General features: G+C 56.4%; 1 protein-coding gene across 2 annotated transcripts; it reads left to right on the forward strand.

The window, feature by feature from the left end:
• Positions 1 to 613: 613 nt before the first annotated feature.
• Positions 614 to 14070, forward strand: ITIH1 (inter-alpha-trypsin inhibitor heavy chain 1). Of its 2 annotated transcripts, XM_060110011.1 has the most exons (22): positions 614 to 727; positions 965 to 985; positions 1230 to 1396; positions 1803 to 1907; positions 2231 to 2393; positions 2954 to 3067; positions 4266 to 4391; positions 4476 to 4592; positions 5297 to 5465; positions 5554 to 5679; positions 6625 to 6806; positions 7065 to 7250; positions 8290 to 8429; positions 9025 to 9179; positions 9277 to 9291; positions 9714 to 9734; positions 10426 to 10506; positions 10617 to 10730; positions 11784 to 11985; positions 12909 to 13081; positions 13674 to 13785; positions 13941 to 14070. In XM_060110011.1, exons 1-22 carry the CDS (start codon positions 614 to 616, stop codon positions 14068 to 14070), a joined length of 2733 nt encoding a protein of 910 aa, XP_059965994.1. The 2 variants fall into 2 exon arrangements, with proteins under 2 accessions (XP_059965994.1, XP_059965995.1); XM_060110012.1 differs by lacking the exon at positions 965 to 985 and having other exon boundaries at positions 8293 to 8429.
• Positions 14071 to 16676: the final 2606 nt, after the last annotated feature.

Consider the following 16676-nt stretch of genomic DNA (forward strand, 5'->3'; position numbering starts at 1 on the left):
TGAAAGCATGGCATTCATCTTTTGTCTCCACTATATCCTGGGATGATGAGGCTTACTTCTGCTCTTCTTTACAAAGCTGACTGGCCTAAAGGGTGTGTCACTCATAACGCATCCCCAGAACTGTCCAGACCGCCTCTGGCAGAGCTGCTAGAGTTGGTGCCATCAGAAACAAGGGCCTGGGCAGATGCTTTGTAAGCCACCGTATCTGCCTCCCTGGCCAAAGCGTGACTGCCTGAAAAGTTTGTTGATGCTTAAAGAATTTTGAAAGGAACACCTAACGAAGTTGAGAAATCCATTTTTAACTGTGGCTTCTTGATGCCTGCCCCAGTATCACTGGTGCTGGCCCTGTGCCACGGAGCCAGGATTAAATGAGCTGTCTGGGTCTTCAGAATTCACGCTGGCTGAGGGTAGCTCTAACCAAGGAGCACAGTCTGAGTCTGGTCAGGAGTTTGCACAGCTGGGAATCCCACTAAGGAGAAAGCTTTCACTGTCTTTTTCATCCCCCAAATTGTAATATTTGCCTTCACCTTGTCTAATGTTTAATCCATGTTTACCCAGCATTTTATTGATTAATGGTCTGAGTGAAGTGACAGGCAGCAGGAGCCTTGAGACCATGTACAGCACGATGGGGCTTCGGGGGCTGCTCTGCGTTTGCCTGGTGTCCCTGCTCACCCTGCAGCCCATGCCCGTTCAGGGTTCACCCACACGCAGTCTCAAAGGCGGCAAGGTATGTGGGTAAACCCCTGGGCCAGAAACAGGCAGCTGAGCCTGGAAGGGGCTCCAGAGGCCAGGGCTCTCCCCACCCACCTCGACCTCCTCTGAATGGAGAGGACCTCCCAGCAGCATGGGGGAAGTGAGGCCAAGGCGTCGAGGACACAGGCTGTGTCCCACTCCCGTCCCTTAACAGATAGGCCCTGGTCCCCTGAGTGCTCACACTCACACTTGTCCTGGTTTTGTTTTACAGAAGCGACCAGCTTTGGACACAGTGAGTGAGGATCTCAGCACAGGGGTCTGTGGTGGGCCTTTATTACAGTCTGTTTCCCCTGGGCTTCGAGGTGCACCCCTGGGCAGAGGGATTCCCGTCTCCTCCAAATGGGGGCTCGCCCACCCCCCTTATGCCCCACGGCATGGCCTCAGGCAGAGAGAACAGCACCTGTGTCAGAGCTGGGTGCCGAGGTCTCCCGTGGCTGAGCCCCCATCCCAGCCACCTCCCGCACGTCCCACTTTAGGCTGTTGATGGCGTGGTCATCCGGAGTTTGAAAGTCAACTGCAAAGTCACCTCTCGCTTTGCCCACTGTGTCATCACCAGCCAAGTGGTCAACAACGCCGACGAAGCCAAGGAAGTGGCCTTCGATGTGGAAATCCCCAGGACGGCCTTCATCAGTGACTTTGCCATGTGCGTGCCTGCCTGGTTCACCAGGCCCAGCCTGAAACCATGGCTCTGAGTGGCCCAACAGTGCAGCCCATCCCCTCGTCCCCCAGCTCTGAAGGACTGAAAAGCCCTTTAGGTCTGCTCTGGGCTCCCATCTTAGAGAGAAAACTAGAGCCTCTGACAGTGTGTTTTCAGCCTAGGGCCCAAGGAGCACAGGCTGGCACCCACGGTTTCTTGCTGGACTCTGTGGCCGTGGCTGCCCACCTCCCTGAGCAGCTCTGGTGGCAGCGGGAGGCCAGCAGGAGATGCCCTCTCACAAGTGCTCACCTGGACAGGGCCTCCATAGTGCCTGGGCTGGGAGCACCCTCAATATGAAGGCCCTGTGTGGTTGGGGAGGGGCACCTCCCTGAGGGCGTCTTCCTCCCTGTAGCACAGCAGGTGAAAATGCATTCCTCGGGGACATAAAGGACAAAGTGACTGCATGGAAGCAGTACCGGAAAGCGGCCATCTCAGGGGAGAACGCCGGCCTTGTCAGGCGAGTTCTGGGCCCTGCTGGCCCAATCCCTGGTGCTGCCCTCCCCTGCCAGGATGGATGCCTTGGGTGGAGGGCAGCCCAGGCTGATGGGAAGGGAGCAAACTGCCCAAATCCACTGCTGGCACAGGTACACTGGACGAGGCCTCTGGAGAAGTGGGGCTCTGACCCTGGCCAGCCAGCTAAGACAAGAGTGAGGGTCAAGGAAAGCTGGGAGCAGCACGAAAATAAGAGAAACTGACTCTGAGGGCCATGCTTTAGGTGACAAGGGCCTCCATATCACTTACCAGTTGTCTGTTTGTTGTTGCCACTGGTGGTACATCCAGGGCCTCAGGGAGAACGATGGAGCAGTTTGCCATCCAGGTCACCATCGGACCCCGGAGCAAGGCCACGTTCCGGCTGACCTACGAGGAGGTGCTGAGGCGAAAGCTTATGCAGTATGACATTGTCATCAAGGTCAAGCCCAAGCAGCTGGTGCAGCATTTTGAGGTAGATCGCTGGTGACCACAGGCAGGGGCAAGGTCTCAGGGGCTGGGCTCCTGCCTCTCCCTCTGTGCGGCTCTGAGCGTTGGTTCGGCACCCACCGTGTGCAGCCCTGGGCCTGAGCACACAGGGAGGGAACTGACTTTTCAGGGTGGGATCTGATGGCTGTTCGTGGGCAGGGAGCTCCCTGAACCCTCCAACCTCCTCCTTCTTCTGAGCCTTGGCTTGCTCATCTGTCAAATGGGGTTTTGCGTGTCCCAGAACTGCTGAAAGGATCATGAGAGATATTGAATGTCCAGGGAGTTTGTAAACCAGGAAGTCCTGGGCAGCCTGAGGGGCTGTAATTGTTACTGACACCTCAGTGGTGGCCGAGTTGAGGGGCTCAGGCATGCACACTTTCATTTGCCCAATATTTCTGGAGTGCCTACAACATGCCAGGCCCTGTGCTGAGAGCTGGGTGGGTGCTGCACACAGTAGGTGGTCAGGATATACGTTGGCTCTTGGCTGAGTCTTGATGATGGCTCCCAGATGGAAGCCTTGGTACAGGAACTGCTTCAATGCCACAGATCGACGTGGACATCTTTGAGCCCCGGGGGATCAGCAAGCTGGATGCCCAGGCCTCCTTCCTCCCCAAGGAACTGGCCGCCCAACTCATCAAGAAGTCCTTCTCAGGGAAAGAGGTGCGTGGGATGGCTGAGCCCTCAGAGACTTCTCAGCATGGCTGCAGACAAGGGCTGCAGGCCACCCTAAGGGAGAGAGAGAGGGGAACTTTGCACTCCTGATTCTCAGAGCCGCTTGGCAAAAGCCTGTGTGCTGAGGCTGGGGAGGGCACGTACAACGGCTGCCTGGTCTGGGGTGAGTTGCTGGCTTGCTTAAGCCTCAGTTTCCTCTTTGTCTGTCTCATCCCAACAGGAAAGCATTCACGGAAATATAGGGCACATGTGCAAACCTCAGGATTCCAAGCCCCAGTGTTCTTGGAAACATGATGAAATTTGGAAAGGCCTTTGGCCTACCCAGCCACTTGCCACTTGTCACTTCCCACCCATCTGTGGGAATCCCAGAAGCTCCCTGCTTGCCCCTACCCCAGGTCCTGAGGAGTGTGGCATATGAGTGGCTGATACCCAGCTAGTGCCCTGCTTCCTAACTTGCCCTCAACTGGAGCCAGGAGCAAACTGTTTATTCCCCACCCACCTTTGGTAGTGACTCCATAACAATTCACTTAAAAGAAATGTTTCCTACAGTTTTGAAGGGGTTCCTTTGAAACAAAATATGATACCCCAGAGTGTTAGCAAACATGCTTGCTTTCAGTAGGGGACCAAGGGGATGGTCTTTGTCTTCCTAATAATTTTCAAAAAAATTTTTAATGAGCATATTTTACTTTTATAACAAACAAAGAAAAAGTAAAAAGAAAAGCATCTTTAAAGAAAATGTGTAAAGTACAAAAGTGTAGAAATGTATCGAGTACAAACCACCCCCAATTTCCCTGAACACCAGCACCAAGTCCAAACAGACCACAGCTCCCACTCTGGGCTCTTCCTTCTCTTTGTCTCTCCAGGCAGGTTTCATTTTCCAGCACAGTGTTGCTTTTTTCACTAGACAGTGAGAGTTGACCGATGCTTCTCATGCTGCTATTATTTTGTTTTTATTGTGTATCCAAAGTGATGATACTTATAGAAAATCCCAATGATTCAGAAGCATGTGAGCAAAGAAACAGGTCTTCTCTCCTACCACCCACAAGTGTGTAGTCTCAGCAGCAGGGCGAGGGGCCCACTAGACTCATTCCTATGCCTGTGCACCACACACACACTCACACACACACACACACACCTTACGTTGTCGTTGCAAACCAGTAATGCCTCACACCTTCAATGGTTCCAGGGTCATGTGCTTTTCCGTCCCACGGTGGGCCAGCAGCAATCCTGCCCCACATGCTCTACGACCTTGCTGAATGGGGACTTCAAGGTGACCTACGATGTCAATCGGGACAAGGCCTGTGACCTCCTGGTGAGCTGGAAGCTTCTTGCCCAAGACTCAGAGGGTGGGCATGGTGCTTGAGAGAGAGGCCTCACTTGTCCCTTCGTGTTTCAGGTCGCCGATAACCATTTTGCCCACTTCTTTGCTCCCCCAAACCTGACAAAACTGAACAAGAATGTGGTTTTTGTGATTGACATCAGCTCCTCCATGGCAGGCCAGAAAGTGAAGCAGGTAAACTGTGGCTCTAAACAGTTGGCCAGCAGGAACTTCTTTAGCCCCATTACCCATCCCACCCTGGTTTTGCCTCCAGAGTCTGGGTTTGGGACTTCTGCTCCTGGTCAGAGGCAGGGTAATTTAACAGGATATTCCAGTGGTCAGGGGCTCTGGAATCAGCCACTTTCTCACTGGGCAACCGTGGGCAAGTGCATTCACTTCTCCTCAATGGCAAAAATGGGAGTAAAATGCAGTGCCCATAGGGTTGTGGGGTTTACCAATGGGGGATGCTTGGAAGATGAGACCTGTACCCTAGGCGTGCAGGGATGATTACAGTGGTCCTGGGAGATGGCTTGCAGCAGGGCACAGCCCACTCCCACAGTGCTCTGGGTGTCCTGTCCATAGCGCAGTGAAAGCATGGCTGGACAATCAGAGTTTTACAAACTCAGCCCCCGGGGTCCTCTGTCTTAATCCTGACCCCCTTGAACTCCTGGTCATTTCCCCTCCCCATACTGGGTCCCTTTGCCTTCTCCAACCCCCTCAAGACATCCCAGAGCTCAGTAGGATGCTCCTCTCCTGGCACCATCTGGCTGTCCTATCCATCCCCTTCTGCTTGTCCACCATGTACCTCTACCCTGTGGATCTCTGAAATGGGTATCTGGAGATGACAGAAGGCACTATCCTGGGGCCGTGCCCCTCCACTGACTGTCCTGTCCTTACAGACCAAGGAGGCGCTCCTTAAAATCCTGGGGGACTTGCGGCCAGGGGACTACTTCGACCTGGTCCTCTTTGGGTCTGCAGTGCAGTCCTGGAGGGGCTCGCTGGTGCAGGCATCTGCCACCAATCTGGACGCAGCTCGGAACTTTGTGCAGCACTTCTCTCTGGCCGGGTGTAAGGGCAGGGGTCTGGGGCCACCTTGATGTCACCTCTGTCCCCTCAGATTCAGGGCATACACTGATCTGCCTTCTCTTTTTTCCAGCTACAAACCTGAATGGAGGTTTGCTCCAGGGAATTGAGATTTTGAACAAAGCTCAGGGAAGCCTCCCAGAACTCAGCAACCATGCCTCTATTCTCATCATGCTGACAGATGGCGAGCCCACAGAGGGTAAACGCCCCGAGGGCTATCTTGGGAGGTGGTGATCTCTTCATTACCAAAGGCATTCAAGCTGAACTTGGAAATACAACCAATGGGGATGCTGTCAGGGGGCAGAAAGGCTAAGGGCAAAGCCAAGCACTGGTTTAAAAGCAGAGTTCAGACCACAAAGTCTGCAGGAGCTCCAAGGTGTTCTGTCCTGAGTTGGGAAGCTGGGGAAGTTTCTGCATGACACAGGGTTGCACAGGGCTCAGGAGGTTGGGCAGGACCCTAGGCTGAGTTTAATGAACTATGGATTCAGCACTGACTGAGCGCCAAGCACAGGACTAGGGACCAAGGAGAGACACTAAGAGAACAAGACATGTCTTTGCCCTTAAGGAGCCCAGGGTCCACTGGGGGAGGCAGACCCAGGAGCAGATGCTCTGTCAAGGGCCCTGAAGGAACAGGGTGCCAGAAGGCCGAAGGAACACAGACAAGGGGCACCTGGCCCAGGCAGGGTCTCAGAAGGCCTCTTGGAGGAAGTGACCCCTGAGCTCAATCTGGAAGGAGGGGAGGAGAAGCAGGAAGGGATCCCTGGCAGAAGGGGCAGCTTGAGCAAAACAAGGTTTGTGCACTGGCAGGGCCTGCCTGGGAAGTGTAGGCATATGCAGAGTAGGTGAAACAGGGTGGAAAGGTCAGCAGGACTCACAGGCCATGCGAGGAGCCATGAGTTTAGAGCAGAATCAGATCTGCTCATGATGGATACATGCAGAGGGGCAAAGTCTTCGAGGAGCTCTGTGAGTAGCTGTTGCAGTCACCCAGGTGAGCCAGCAAGAGGCATGGCCTCAAGACGCCAGTGGGGACTGGAGATGGTCTGAGATGGGAGTCTTGGCCCCCAGGGAGGGTGCCCCAAAGTCCCCTTGTGCCCCACACAGCTGTGAGCCAGCATCCTGTCCCTACCTGGCTGTGTGGCTGCAGGGGTGACGGATCATACCCAAATCCTCAAGAACGTCCGAGATGCCATCAGGGGCGAGTTCCCACTCTACAACTTGGGCTTTGGCCATGACGTGGACTTGAAATTCCTGGAGGTCATGTCCCTGCAGAACAACGGACGTGTCCAGAGAATCTACGAGGACCACGATGCCACCCAACAGCTGCAGGTCTCCTCCTCCCCCTGCTCCCAAAGTCATGCCATGGGGAGCATGGCCTTGGCAGCCACGGACCCATCAGCCCAGAGCAGATAAAGCTCTGGTGTGGGGTTTGAATTAGCTGTGTGACCTCAAACCAGTTACTTAAGCCCTGAGCCTTCAATTCCTTCTATAACGTAGGGATCCCGACACCCCACTTTGTGAGTGGGTTTCCTGTTGGATGCCTAGGACGACCCACCAGCTCTGAGGCGGAACCCCCCATCTCCACAGGGCTTCTACGAGCAGGTAGCCAACCCTCTGCTGAGGGATGTGGAGTTGCAGTACCCCTGGGATGCCGTCTCGGCCCTGACCCAGCACCACCATAAACAGTACTACGAAGGCTCGGAGATCATAGTGGCCGGGCGCATTGCTGACCACAAACTGAGCAGCTTCAAGGCGGATGTGCAAGCCTATGGGGTAAACAGAGGGCTGCGGAGGGTGGAGAGGCACCCAGAGACTCCAAACCTACACCGCTCCCCACCCCTGTGCCCCCAGCAGCCTCTCTTTCCCCAGAGCAGTGCCTCACCCCAGCAAGCCACGCACACCCCAGGGCTGAGCATTCTTCCAATGAAGGTATCCTGAGGGCAGGCTAGAGTGGGGCCAACATGGCCTTGATTAGCTGTAGTCCCTTGTATCCAAATGGTCCACCTGTTATTCCTCACATCATTCCTCCCAAAGCGTGAGAGTGTGAGAGGCCAGCCTCTTTCTTCTCAAGTGACAACTATTTCCTGAGCACCTACTGCACATGCAGCTTTGCACCACGATGCAGTGCCTATGTGTGTGTGCGCACACTGTGGTGTGTGTGGGGGGGGGTGTCACGGAGACCTGGACTCTAGCCGTGCAGTGTAGTTGAGGGTTCAGGACTCGGGCTTTGAGTGAGGAAAGCTGAGCTAGACCCTGGCTGCAGTTGTGTGACGTTGATCAAATGGGTCCAGTTCTCTAGGCCTTTCTGTACCGTGGGGGTAACAATGTACTAGAGAGTTGTGTGGAGTAAACGAAATAATCCACATAATAGGCTTATGCAGTGCCTGGTACATGGGATGCCCTTGGGAAGAGGTGCCTCCATTACTGTAGCTGGGGAGAGAAGGCGCATTTGTGAGCTGTGGCAAGCTGAATGGTGCACGGGGCCGTGGTGGGCATCCGGAGGAGTGGGGCGTGGTGGAAACAGCTACATGATGGATCGGCTGGGTGCCTGCTGGCATCCCCCAGAGAGAGTAACTCCATGAGGGCAGGGCCTGATCCTCCATCCCTGGGATCCCCAGGGCCTGGCCCAACTTGGCTCACAGAGGGTGCTTCGCAACTTTTGTGGAAGCAACAGATGGAAGAGGACGAGGAGGGCAAGCTCAGGAAAGGCAGGGGGTAGGATGCTCAGAATGGAGCTGCAGAGACCAGACAACATCGGGCTCCCCCAGAACCCCTCATGGCACACCACCTCTCTCTCCCTCGCCTCCCTCAGGAGGGCCAAGAATTCAAGACAACCTGCCTGGTGGACGAGGAAGAGATGAAGAAACTGCTCCGAGAGCGGGGCCACATGCTGGAGAACCACGTTGAACGCCTGTGGGCCTACCTCACCATCCAGGAGCTGCTGGCCAAGCGGTACCAGCCCTGAGGCTGCCTGGGGAGTGGAGGGGCACGACAACCCCAGAGCACCACCCCCACCCCCCGCCCTGGGCCTTTGGACTACAGAGGGGGCGGTTCTAGGCCTTGGAGGTTGCAAGCAGGTCAGATTTACTGGCCTCTGACTTTGCTCGCTGAGTTAATATCAACCAGGCAGTCAGTAGTGTGGTCAGGGCCCGCTGGGGGCACAGGGCAGCCCCTTTTGCCCCCACTGAGCCGCGGCGGGGAAGGCTTCCCTTTACTGTGGGGCTGCTGTGTCCAGACACACTCATTTAATCCTCACAACGTGCCGAGCAAACCGAGGTTCAGAGAGGTTAGACCACTTGCCAGGATCTCACAGCTATTGAATTCTCTGTGTATTTCTGAGGCACATCCCCCAGCCCTGCCAGACCTCCAGGTTTTCTCTGAGGGAGGCCTTTAAATCATGAGGTCCTTGAAGACAGCCCCTGGGCGGGGGCACTGCAAGGGCCTTGTAAACGTTTGCTGAAAGAGTGAACAAAGGAAGGAAAGGATGAGGGAGTGCAAGTCCATTGTCATCCAAGCTGCGGGCTTGGAGCCGGTGTCTGTCTGGCAGGATGAAGTTGGAGGGGGCAGAGAAGGCCAACGTGTCAGCCAAGGCCCTGAAGATGTCACTGGCCTATCAGTTTGTGACCCCGCTGACCTCCATGACCATCAGGGGAATGGTGGACCAAGACGGCCTGGAGCCCCTCATTGACAAGGCCCTGGAGGGTATGGGCTGGCAGAGGGGAGGCTGTGGGCATGGGGAGGCTTCTGAGAGCCAAAGATCTCCTGGGCGTTAATTCTCTTTCCTTTCTCTCCTTTCCAGATTCTCTGCCCTCGGGTGAGTTTTTAAATCACGGTGATTTCCGCAAGGGGCTCCGGGTGGCTGGGCAAGTGGCATGTGCTCCAGCCGCCGGGCACACAGCACCCACTCCCCCTGCCCTGCTCCACCCTTTCTTGGTCTCTTCCTTCCCCAAGATGCCCTTCCCTACTTTTCTGCAAACGAGTTGCTGCCTCCTATGTGCTCGGGGAGCTCTCGCTCAGCCTGAACCCCTCCACTCCCCGGCCTCCTTAGGGGCCCTACGTGTGAGCATCCATCTACCAGGAGGGCTGGGACCCCCAGGAAGAGGGCTGGGACCCCCAGGAGGAGGGCGGGCCCAGGCTTGATTGGCCTCTGGGCCCAGCTGCCCTTGGGGAATGAGGCGCGTGCCTTTCGTGTGGAGTGGGGAGGGTGACGCTGGCCTCTATCGTTGTCCTCTACAGAGATGGTGGGATCCAGAAAGAGTAAGTGGCAGCCATCCTGATGACGCAGGTCTCTACCCCTCTACTGTACACATGGCCACCTCTCAGGCTGTGCATTCAGTCCTGAGCAAAGCCCAGGTCATCACCTGTCTGCCTGATGAGGAAATGAGAGCCTAAGGTTTTCTTCCTCTGCTCCAGTGTTCCTCACTGCCTCTCACTGGGAACCGTCAGAACGCTCCCCCTGACCTGGCCTGGCCTCCCCACCCCTACGCCACCAGCCCCTCCCAGGTCCCAGGAAAGGAGACCAAGAGGGGGCCAGGCCACTGTGCTGGGCCAAACTTCCGTTCCCACATCCCGGGAGGCGTCAAAGGCTCTGTGTCCAGTCCGGCCCCTGTGGCCTCAGGCCAGCCAGCCTGGGTGGGAGGGGCCTCAGAAAAGGAGGCAGCAGGGCTTCCCTGGTGGCGCAGTGGTTGAGAGTCCGCCTGCCGATGCAGGGGACACGGGTTCGTGCCCCAGTCCGGGAAGATCCCACATGCCACGGAGCGGCTGGGCCCGTGAGCCATGGCCACTGAGCCTGCGCGTCCGGAGCCTGTGCTCCGCAGCGGGAGAGGCCACAACAGTGAGAGGCCCGCGTACCGCAAAAAACAAAAAAAAAAAGAAAGAAAAGGAGGCAGCAGCTCCAGGGAAGGCCCAGCTGCCTCCCTTCTAAGCGCCACTCACTCTTGCTCGTCAGCCTTCATTCTGTTGGCCTCGCAGCCTTCTCCAACGCGCCCTAGCTCCGAGGTCCAGCAGTTGCCAAACCAAGTGACTGGCGGTGAGTCCTTGGGAGGGTCTGAGGGACACCCCTCCCTGGCTGAACCCTTCTCCCCAGCCAGCCCCATGTGCCTGATACTCAATCTAATAGACTCCATGCTGTGCCCCCAGTGGACACTGATCCCCACTTCCTCATCCACGTGCCCCAGAAAGAGGACACTCTGTGCTTCAATATCAACGAGGAGCCTGGTGTGGTCCTGAGCCTGGTGCAGGACCCTGACACAGGTACGGGTGACATTACGCCCTCTGCCAGAGAGGGTGGGGCCTGGGCTCCTCTGTCCTCAACGTTCAGCCATGAACAGGAAGGACAGTGGCTGTGGCCTCCATTCCCCTCACCCTGTGTACCCGCCACCTGGCTGGGCTCAGCCTGCCTCCTTCATGCCCCATCCACCTGCCTGGGCCCTATACAGGGCCTGCTTCATGGGCATGTGACCTGTGCAGGTGCACAGGACCCTGCCCTTGGAAGGACCCCATGCTTGATTGAATGCTCTGCTGGCTCCTCTTGAAATTCTTAATAATTTTTGAATGAGGGGCCCCTCATTTTCATTTTGTACTGAATCCTATAAATGATGCAGTGGCCCTGCCACACCCCCTCCCCCGCCCCCCGGCATGGCTGCAGGGGTCTTGGAGCCCACCTCCCCAGCAGGGCTCAGGTGATGGGAACAACACCCTCTCCACTCCATCTAAGTGGCCCAGAAGTGGGCCACTTCTCCCACCCTCCCAGTCCAGTCAGGCCATCTGCTAATATTTGTTGAGCACATTCTAAGGTCTGGGGACACAGTGGGAACCGAAACAAAGTCCTTGCTCTCGTGGAGTTTAGGGAAGCGAGATAAACAGGTGAACAAATTCTTAGCTGACAATTTCTGAGCATGAGATGTGCTGTGTTGGGATAGTGAAGACGGGAAGGGGGCTTTTGGCTCCTCAGTTCAGAGGAGGCTTCTGTGGAGAGGCCCACCTGCAGCACCTACTGTGACCTGCCCTGTGTCAGGGCCTGGGTCCACAGAGAAGGAGCAGGCCCAAGGCCTGTCCTCGGGGAGGTGACACCTCCTTCAGGGCCCAGAACCGAGGGCTAAGTCTCAGAGAGTTAGCGTGGCGGGAGGGGAGGGAGGCAGTGCTGCGAGCGGCCTGCACCTGTCCTGAAGGCCCCTCCCCTTGGGTGGTGAGGCCCTCAGAGCCCAAAGAGGGTGGGCATGGGGGCGGCAGGAGCAAAGACCGGCTGGTGGGGTTCTAGGGAGAGCTGGGCTGCCCTGACCCGGATGGCCCCTCACCCCACTGCAGGCTTCTCAGTGAATGGCCAGCTCATCGGCAACAAGGCCAGTAGCCCTGGGAAGCACGAGGGCACGTACTTCGGGCGGCTGGGGATCGCAAACCCTGCAACAGGCTTCCAGCTGGAAGTGACTCCTCAGAACATCACGCTGAACCCTGGCTCCGGTGGACCCATATTCTCCTGGAGGGACCAGGCCTCACTGCGGCAGAATGAGTAACCGGGCTGGGGCCGGGGCCTGGGAGGGGAGGCGGGAGTGGGTGTGGTGAAGACCAAGGCACAAAGCCCCAGAGCCAGCTCTGCTGCCCGAGCCTGCTGGGCCCTCATTCCCCGAGCTGTGTCAGTGTGTGATGTCCATGTGGCCTCCGCGTAGGCTGTGCAGACATGTCGGGCCCCGTGGACCATTCCCCACCCCTGACTCCCAATTTCCCTTGATTGCTGGACACGTGCTCCAGGCCCAGCTGCCTGGATGCTGTGCTCCCGTGGCACCCTCACCTTGCAGTCCACCCCTGTCTCCACCAAACCAAGCCGACTCTTCCTCCCAGGCCCAGCGCATTGGCCACCTCTTCCCTGAAGCCATCCTAGTCCCTTCCTCTGCTGAACTCCAGCGTTCTCTAGGTTTCTCTTTCAGGTTTCTCTGTCTTAGTACGCCTTGTTTAGTGTTTGTTCCTTCCTTCACTCATTCATTCATTCAACAAACTCTGCTGAGCACCAGAGTCCAATGCTGGGCAGCAGAGCTATAGGAAGAGGTGGGCAGAGTCCGGTATGGAGGACACAGATGATAAGTGGGAGTCAAAGAACACAGACTCGTAATAGACAGGCTGGAGCCCAAGTCCTGGCTCTGCCACTCACCAGCTGTGTGACCTTGAGCAAGTTTTTTAACCTCTCTGAGCCTCAGTCCTCACAGGATCAGAGTGGGAATTGAATGATACAGTTTGCGTGAAGGGCTTAGCACAGGGCCTAGCACATTGTAAGGGCCCCATACACAATAGCAACAAGTGGGAAGGAGCATGGAGCAGGTAACCGTCAACCCCCTGCGGGCAGAGGGGTTCATAAGAACTGGGTCTCAAGGACAAGAGCAGCTGAATGGAGGGGGTGCAGTGCAGCTGCACCTGCCCTCATGGCACCTGGCCCCACAGGGTGGTGGTGACCATCAACAGGAAGAGGAACCTGGTGGTGTCCGTGGAGGACGGGGGCACCTTCGAGGTTGTCCTGCATCGGGTATGGAAGGGGAGTGCCACCTGCCAGGACTTCCTGGGCTTCTACGTGCTGGATAGTCACCGGATGTCGGCACGGACACACGGGCTGCTGGGTACGGCTGGCTAGGCGGGCAGAGCTGTGGGGTGGGGTGTTGAAACCAGAGGACTTACCCTGGGTCAGCTTTGCAGAGGGTCACCAGGATAGGCCCACCTCCAACAAGCCTCTACAAGGCTCAGAGTTCCAAAGAGGGTCCCGGGGAAGCCTTGTCCCACAAAAAGGCTGCAAGCAAACACAATGAAGCTAAAGGTTAAGTGAGCATGGGAACGAGTAAGGAGAGGTCCGATTAGCAAATGGAAAGGTCCAGTGGACTCCCAGAGACCTCCTGAGTGGGATGGGTCATCGGCCACACTGCTTCTCCTTGTGGCCTTCCTGCAGACCCTGTTCTCTACCCCTCAACCCTCTCTCCCCAGCCAGATTCCTTTGGAATTGGTCCAAAAAGACAGGAGGTACAACCACCAGGCAATATATCTGCTTCTTTACAGCAAGTGAACTAAAGGTGGCTTTTGATGCCAAGATTTATAGAAACAGTCAAGCCCTTGAAAAACAATTGTTTAAGCAACTCTCTAAGCCTCCAGTGAGCACCTACTGAGTACAAGGCAGCAAGGCCCCCGATGGTAACTGCTGTCACCCATATGCCTTTCCAGGACAATTCTTCCACCCCTTTGATTATAAAGTGTTCGACCTCCACCCAGGCTCTGACCCCACAAAGACAGACGCCACAATGGTGGTGAAGAAACGCTGGCTGACGGTCACCAGGTGGGTGGGCTGCTCTCCCAGCATCTCTGCCCTTGGCCTTCCCCATCGTTGCTCCAGGCCTTCCTCCAGGTGTCACAGGGTTGAGGTGGGCTTCCTGGGGCCGTGCAGCCCTGCCAGATCCAAAAGGTCATCCCAGTTGGCTTGTGTCTCCTCAGGGGCTTGCAAAAAGACTACAGCAAAGACCCCCGGCATGGGGCTGAGGTGACCTGCTGGTTCATCCACAACAACGGGGATGGGCTGATCGACGGTGTTCACACTGACTATATCGTCCCCGACATCTTCTGAGCCCCCAGCCAGCACACCAATCCTCCCCTGGGACCATGGCAGAGGAGGAGCCTGACCTGCTGCCCAGGCCACACCTCCCTGTCCAAGCTGGTCTCCTATGTCGAAGCACTCATAACTTCCATTAAAGAGAGGCTATGTCCAGCCCAGGCTGGCTGCTTTGGGGGAGGGGGGTGTGGCAGGGAGGCAACCCAAGATGTTGCTCCTCAGAAGGGCTCAGGAGTCACAGCAGACCAGGAGGCTGGGCGGGAGCCGGCACCAACTCTGCCCCCACCCCACCCTGTTCTCTGCAGCTGCCTGGCCCCGTGCCCTCTGAGTGTCCTGGGTGTCCCGTGCACACAGCTTCCCCTACAGGTCCAGAGACCAAAGGACACTCTGGCAGCACGTATAGGAACAACCCGCAACAGCTGCAGCTGCCCCAGTGCTTCCTGTAGCCAGGAACTGTTCTAAGTGCCTTTGTTGAATTAATTAAATGCATGCTCCCAACAGCCCTGGGGGATACTTTTATCAGGACTACTTAGGTAATTTGTCCAAAATCACTCATCTTTTTTTTTTTTTTTTTTTTTGCGGTACGCGGGCCTCTCACTGTTGTGGCCTCTCTGGTTGCGGAGCACAGGCTCCGGACACGCAGGCTCAGCGGCCATGGCTCACGGGCCCAGCCGCTCCGCGGCATGTGGGATCTTCCCGGACCGGGGCACGAACCTGTGTCCCCCTGCATCGGCAGGCAGACTCTCAACCACTGCGCTACCAGGGAAGCCCCCCAAAATCATTCATCTTTTAAGTGGCGGAACTGGGATTTGAACCTCTGCTATCTGGAGTCAGCATCTATGTGCTTAACCACCCCATGTAAATACTCCCATCAGGCTGGGTGACTGATGGCCAAAGCCTGTTGGGATTTGGTTCTGGATATCCCAAACTATCACTTAACACGAACATGTGAAAGAAATACATGAAATATACATGGACTTGGGGTCCTGAAGAAGTCCTGCCAGGAGCTGAGGGTCACCTATTGGGGCCAGGGCCTCAAGAGGCAGTTCCCAGGCCTCCATCCTCCACTGGATTTCCCAGCTGGGGGTTTGGAACCTCTGAGAGCAGGCCTATGTCCCCAAAGCAGAGACGGCTACTGCCCAGAAGCTGTGATTTCAGGGGCAGGAACAGCAGCCCACTGACTCCTCACACCAATGTCTGGAATTACCCCTTCAGAACGCCTTCCCTGGGCCTTGTCTAGGGGCCCAGTTACAATGTGACGTTACAGGGTGTGTGGAGATGAACTTGAACTTTGGGGAGCCACTGGCCCTTTTGGCGAAGGTTGATGGGCCTCCACCCACTCCTTTCCAAAGAGTTTCTGTTTCTTCTGGCTTCTGTCCAGTTCCCATTCCAGATGAGGCCCATGGGGGCTCAGATCAACAACACAAATGCTGAGGTCCAGAGTTGCCCCAGGCCCAGGGACACAGAGCCCTGAGGGGCAGCCAGTGGAATTTCAGAGCCCAGCCCACCATCTGGAGTATCCTGGGCTTCTCAAGGGAGAGCCACGGGCTGCCAGCTGGCTGGTCACCCTCAGCAAAGTCTGCCCAACTGGGGCCTCCTTTTCCCGTCCTCTAGAGTGGAAATGGGGTGAACCTGAAGATTTCCTAGATTCCTTTAATTCGAAATTCTGTATGATGACTCTGGGTCCCTCCAAGTCCCCAGCTGTCCTTCAGGGGCCTCTTGAGCAGCCTCAGAATTTCCTACTTGGAGTTGTCCCTCCCACAAAACTCCAAGTATTGGGGGATGAGGCGGTAGCCTGGAGGAGAGGGGCTGGGGAAAGCTCCTCAGGCGGCTACAGGGCCGTGAGGAGGAGCCACTGGGCAATGCTGGCAGGACAATAGTCCTGCCACCCCTGCTACAGCCCCAAGAGCCCAGTGGTCAGCGACCATAGACGCTGAAGATGGCCTCATGAACTAGATGTCCTGGGAGCCAGACTGCAGGGCCCTTCTCTCTGCTCCCAGGTGTCAGCCCTGAACTCGGTGCCCGCCGGCAGTGTGGGTCAGGGTTCAGGAGGCCTGAGGAGAGCAGGGACCCCCAGCCGGGACTCAGCAGCTCCCTTTGTTGATCCGCTATTGTTTTGCTGACTTTGCAGCTCTCTGTCATTACTTCTGTGGCTCCTGCCACTTCCAGTCACTAGTCCACTCTTTCCTTGGCTTCTCCTGCCTCAGAGCTTCTGCTTTCTGTCTTCTCACTCTGTTTCTCTGCCCTCAGCAGTCAACTCTCTCTGTACATCTCACAGTCAAGTGCACTCTTGGCTTTCAGTCAAGACCATGGTACAATCCATAAATTAGCTGTCCTGTGCTCAGGCATCCTCATCAACACTGTTCAGTAGTGGCTGAGTAGGGGGGTCACTGGGTCACTTTGCTCAGAAGAACATGGGTATGGCCGGCACACGGTAGCCACTCTGGAAGGTCCTGGGATGGCCCAGAAGGACACAGCCCCCACTAGGAGGGGATAAGATCCTGCCTCTGAGGCTCCCATTGTCCTGGATAGCAGAACTCCAGGCTCACTGGAGACTTTCAGGAGAACGACTCTCCAAGAGGCCGAGGGCAGCTGAGTTCCTCGCCAAACTGGGAACACAG

This window comes from Mesoplodon densirostris, chromosome 10 (assembly GCF_025265405.1).
Source record: "Mesoplodon densirostris isolate mMesDen1 chromosome 10, mMesDen1 primary haplotype, whole genome shotgun sequence".
Taxonomy (NCBI): Eukaryota; Metazoa; Chordata; class Mammalia; order Artiodactyla; family Ziphiidae; genus Mesoplodon; species Mesoplodon densirostris.

Coding starts and splice junctions, on each gene's coding strand:
- ITIH1 (XM_060110011.1), top strand. CDS start 614: ATGTACAGCACGATGGGGCTTCGGGGGCTGCTCTGCGTTTGCCTGGTG. Junction 986..1,229: donor AGCGACCAGCTTTGGACACA/GTGAGTGAGGAT, acceptor GTCCCACTTTAG/GCTGTTGATGGCGTGGTCAT. Junction 8,430..9,024: donor CAGGAGCTGCTGGCCAAGCG/GTACCAGCCCTG, acceptor TCTGTCTGGCAG/GATGAAGTTGGAGGGGGCAG.